At 37.9% G+C, this 5,683-nt stretch overlaps 1 protein-coding gene across 1 annotated transcript; it reads left to right on the top strand.

Annotated features, from left to right (window-relative positions):
• The first annotated feature begins 4,645 nt into the window (after positions 1–4,645).
• LOC145280358 (uncharacterized) lies at positions 4,646–5,029 on the top strand. The gene has a single exon (XM_080132128.1). It carries the CDS (start codon positions 4,646–4,648, stop codon positions 5,027–5,029), a length of 384 nt encoding a protein of 127 aa, XP_079988254.1.
• Positions 5,030–5,683: the final 654 nt, after the last annotated feature.

A 5,683-nucleotide genomic window follows, 5' to 3' on the forward strand; every position in this document is an offset into this window, starting at 1 on the left:
TCTATCTTGTTAAATTACTTTTTGATGAGTTGATTCTCTATGATTATGCAATTTACACTTAAATTTATAAAATTTAAACTTTTTAAAATTACAAACATATTTGTCCTTCCTATGATATTGTGGGTGTCCTGGCTCGTGGGAGTCAAGTTGTGAAAAAACAGGCAAGACACAGACACATGTTGACTACAGCTCGGTCACCATTAGTCCGACTACCAAGCCTTATTTACTACACATGCTTATGTAAGGTAGATAACTCTTTGGGAGTATGTCCCTTTAATTGTAAACAATTGTATCCCAAAGCCTGATAGAGAACGATTGGGATTTTCCCATTGTACTGTTATTCATAATTATTCTATCATTATATCACGTTATTTTGTGAGTCCTATAAACAAAATCCATATGCTGACAATTAGAAGCCATTGGAATCGACATAAATGGTTTATTAAATCAATGCTCGGTTGTAGATCTCACTTGGACTCCTATCTAAAGGAATTTCTGTGACATAAAAGACACTTAGAAAATATCTTTTTCAGACAGGCAAGTAAATAGAATATTTTTAAATAAAAGTTATAAAAAGAATTGTAAATAAATTTATTTATTAAGTTGATAAGAAGGTTTTTGCGGAATTTTTGATTTTGATTTCAAATGATGCATTTTCAAATATTTTTCGTTATAATACCTTTACTTTATATATATTAAAGGGCGTTTTTCACTTTATCTAATTGCTAAAATCACAGTCGTTTTAAAACACTTGTCTTCTTTTCAGAACGTTTAATACAAGATCGAAAAAAAGCAAATTCGCATAATTTTCTTATTTCAATTCAAGCTAGGCCAAAAAGCTGCTGAAACAACTCACAATATAAATGAAGCATTTGGCCCAGGAGCCACTACTGAGCGCATATCACAATGATGGTTTAAGAAATTTTGTGGCGGCAATGAGAGTCTTGAAGATGATGAGTGCAGTGGTCAGCCATCAAATGTTGACAATGAACAATTAAGTGCCTTAGTCAAAGTCAATTCATGCACAACTGTTTGAAAACTTGTTTCTGAATTGGACCTAACGAATATAACAAGTAACTAGACTGCAGAAACAATTGGCAACGCTTTTGAAGAAATAAAAAGCAAAATGCAAATGTACCACTTCAGTTTTTAGCTGAATGACTACAGTATTCGCATGTACTTTGCAAAAACATTAACATGAATGGGAAGTTAAGCAATAAAATATTTAAGTTATAAAAAAAAACGAAAAAAATTAAACATGCATATCACTCAAAAAATAAGTGACTTGAGTTACATGTAGTTTTCAAATGAAGAAAATACATTTTGTTGGAATCATTCATCCCACTGTCGGCTCACTTTTCAATGAACAGATAGCCAACAATAGCAGATGCTTTGCTTTTTCTTTCCTTCAGAGCAAATGGTCACAAAATATGAGATAGAATCAATATCGTCGAAGACCTCAATGTTCAGTGGGAAGATTCCTCTGCATTTGAATCCACTGATGATGTTCGAGGTTGAGCAACATCAAGGATGGTCATCCATTTCCCTGGATGACTTTGCCTCTAGTTGCTGCCGGCAACATGAAATGCACGCTTGAATGGTCCGAAGACTGTTCTGCCCAAAGACTGAGGATGATGGCTTATGTGAGGAGGAAAGCTGAGTGGAACAATATTCTTTTCCTAAGAAAATCAAACACATTCAACGACCCATGGGATTCGAGCTGTCTAATAGGAGTAAAATTTTCCGGTTTGGGCTGCAGTGTGTAAAAGAAGCAAAATGGTGCAAACATAGAAGGAAGAGCTCCTTTGTCATCCACTCAGAGTGACTGGCAAAGCCACATGCACTATCAGGTACACCATTCATCAAGATGTCTCTGAAGTACACTCTTGGGAAAATGAAACAGGGAGGCACTGAGTTTCCAATGGCATTGATGAATCCCAGCATTGTCACAGTTTCACCGCTTTTATAAGAGACCATCTGCGCAACTTGCTTAGCTTGCCTCTACCACCACTCTGATGTTGATCTGCGATGTTTGAAAACCTGTTTCATCTGGATTGTTGATATCTCCCGAGTCAAATCCGTAACATCTTTACAGGATCTTGATGTTATCAAAGAATGTTATCACTAGGGCTATGGCAGCAGCATATTCTTTTCATGTTTGGATTCTCAGGTATATATCCATTGATATCTTGTATATTTTTATGTAGAGTGATGTGGTTCTCGGTTGATTACTTGTGTCTGTGTCGGATATATACTCGAGAGTCAAAACAATGAAAAGTATATGCTGTTGTCATAGCCCTAGTTATCACGTTCGTTTTGTTGAATGCAGTTGTAGTGATTAGCTAACTCAAGTCACTCATCACATTAACAAAATTCATACGGCTGGAATTTATTCATTGCAGGGACATTTTGATAGCCTCATTGAGCATCTATGCAAATCTGTATCACACAAGGAAATGCATTGTCATGTGTCACCTTGACACACAAACTCATGGGACTACATTTTTATCTCTTCATGTATGGATACAGTAAACAGGTTAGAATGTTCAAGAGAGCCTGTATATAAAGATTAACCCGCCAAAATGTAAACAGTCCAGGAAGCAGTTTTACAAGTAACCAACATCACTGCCCATGGTTATCACATACGCCGGACTTCATCTATTTAGACATAAAACAGCATCGCCAAGCATGCCACAGAACAAAGTTTTTCTCAAAAAGACTATCGTCGCTGCTTGTAATGCAGCTAGCTAGAATCTTACTCCAAGGGACGGTTAAGAACTACCAAAGTCAGACAGCCGTTCCACATGTCCCAGCAATGATTCCCTGATCTACAGACAATCTATCACAGATTGAATAACCAACTCAAAGTTATCACCGTGTGTACTCAACTGCTGGTACTCAAATCAGCACGAATTAAAGTGTCGAATAAAACTATTTTCCATTAAGGAAGTTAACACCAGCAACAATGAATGAACATTCTATGCTTACAAACTTTTTCTCCACAGTATTTCACTTTTGTGAAGTTTTCGTCATTAAATTATGCTAACTTGATACCTTCTTCAGTTTCGAAATATGCCTTCAGTCACTTAAAAACTATCAGTCATGCATTCACAATCAAGTAATATTCTTTCCCCATTCGAAGGACGTTCTCAAATTATTTATAAAAGATACACATCTCACCGTAACATTAATGAACTCCAATCTTTTTAATTTCTTCCACGTGGAGAGACACCACAGCAGTGCTGTGGCACAGCACAATCAAAAAGAACTCTGACTTGCACTTCTACACACTAAAAATGATTTTCTTCTGGTTAATAAAAAAATGTTATTTAAAACGTTTGTACTTATCGCAGAGTCGTACCTATTTGCTGACTGCGGCGAATTACAAGAATAAAGAATACCTTTAGGAGATTTAGGTTTTATTCGACTAGAAGAACACACGATACATATACAAGATGGCAACTTAGTATATCAAACAAAGGGAGACAATTTCCAAGAAAGAGGCAGACTACTCTCAAGTGATTATTATTTTACCACAATCACCGCCACATTGAATAGAAGTAAGGTGTAATGTGATATCATTAAAATTACTAAACAAATAAATTAGTGTCTTTACAGGTCTAATCGATCAAAGGGGTTTATGACTCGAGTGGAACGAGGCAGGATTTGTGGGCTAGTTGTGTATTTTTTCAAAGAGTCGTTCACAGTTCTTTTAACGAGTCGTTTATGATTCTCCTTAGAGGACTGGCTTCCTGGTCGTGAAAGAGGATGGAAACCATAAAAAAAGAATGGTTATTGACTATTTGCAAACAGTCAATAAATATACACTGCTAGATGCATATTCCATGCCCAAGATTGGAAGCACTGTGAAGCAACTTGCACAGTATAAATACTTCAGTACAATAGATCTGAAAAGTGCATACCACCACATCCCCTTACCTCCCAATGATAGGCCTTATACTGCTTTCTTGTCTGGGGGGGGTCAACTTTACCAGTTTACTAGGGTGGCTTTTGGAGTGACTAATGGGACTGCTTGTTTCCAAAGGAAAATGGATGAATTAATTGGAAAACATTGTTTACAGGAAACTAATGCATATGTTGACAATTTCATCATCCGTGACACTACCTTGGAAAAAACACACAATCACTCTTCATCGTTTCCAGCGGGCTGTCAGACTGGATAACTGGACCTACAATGAGAAGTGCAAATTCTCTACCCAAACAATTGATCATTTGGGATACCGGATATCTGAGGGAACCATCAAGCCTGACCCAGAACATTTGCGCATACTTGTAGCATTACCAGCACCTCAAAATGAAAAGTCGTTGGAACGTGTGATTGAAATGTTTGCATATTATGCAAAATAGATATTTGTATGTTTTTGGACAAAATTAAAAATCTGAAATCCACAAAAATCTTTTCGTTATCAGGCGAGGCTTTAACATCCTTCCAGACGCTGAAAACTCACCTAATAAATGCCAGCCTAACTGCAATTAGCGACGATCTAATGTTTATCGTGGAAACCGATGCATTCCACAACTGTATGTATTTAAGGGACCACTACCTTCTTCATCTCGGAACAGACATTTACTAACCATTGTAAATGAATTTTCCAGGTTTACTTTTGCTTATGCCTGCCCAAACATGGAAGCTAAAACTGCCAACAGCTGCTTATCCAATCTATTCTCTATCTTTGGCATGCCAGCATACATACACAGCGACAGAGGATCTTCATTCCTTTCCCAAGAAACAAGAACATTCCTACACAATCATGGAGTTGTCACAAGCAGAACAACTCCATATAATCCGAAAGGCAATGGCCAAGTGGAAAGGTACAAGGGCATAATCTGGCAGTCAATCCTTCTAGCTTTAAAAACTAAAGGTCTTCCAGAGTCACGCCGGGAAGAAGTCCTGGCTGAAGCTTTGCATGCTAGTCGTTCATTGCTGTGTAAAACGCTACACCACATGAACGACTGTTCAAATTTAACAGACGCTCAACCACTGGGATCACCTCACCTGGTTGGCTAAGTCACCATAGGAAAATACTGATGAAACGGTATTGTAGGAATAACAAACATGCACCACTGGTCAATGAGGTCGAACTGATAGAAGCAAATCCAAAATATGCCCACATTAGAAAATCAGATGGTAGTGAGGCAACTGCCTCACTTAAGAATCTAGCCCCAAGGGCAGAGGCCATAATAAATCACCACAAGAGCCGAGACGTCCAGAAAGGCAATTAGTTTTGATCAATGTTAGGGAAACCCTTCATATCATACAATTGCTATTCATTTGGACACTGCCAGAGCTCCCCCTTTTTATGGGAAGCTGGTTTTCCCAAACATCGTGGGGAAACAAATAAATAAAACGGCAGAAAGTGGGAAGCTTAACTGGCCTGTGGCCAGACGTTCATTTCTGCACCTGCATGAACTCATTCACTTAACTACCCATTTCTGCAAGTAAACTTTTTGATTGACATTGCTAAATTTGAACGCTTGCACTTCCTGTCGTGTCAGCATATTGGTAAGATGTCAGGTTTTCTTTCACTTTCTTTTCCGCCTTTGCATCCCGGGTCCGAGCCTGCCTGCCTACTACCACTTTTTTTTTTTTTGCTCAACACACACCTACAAACACTCAGGCAATACCGGGCACCCCCGCTAGTTATAGATAAAAGTCAAATAA

Source organism: Euprymna scolopes, chromosome 7 (assembly GCF_053919585.1).
Source record: "Euprymna scolopes isolate OS-2025 chromosome 7, ASM5391958v1, whole genome shotgun sequence".
Taxonomy (NCBI): Eukaryota; Metazoa; Mollusca; class Cephalopoda; order Sepiida; family Sepiolidae; genus Euprymna; species Euprymna scolopes.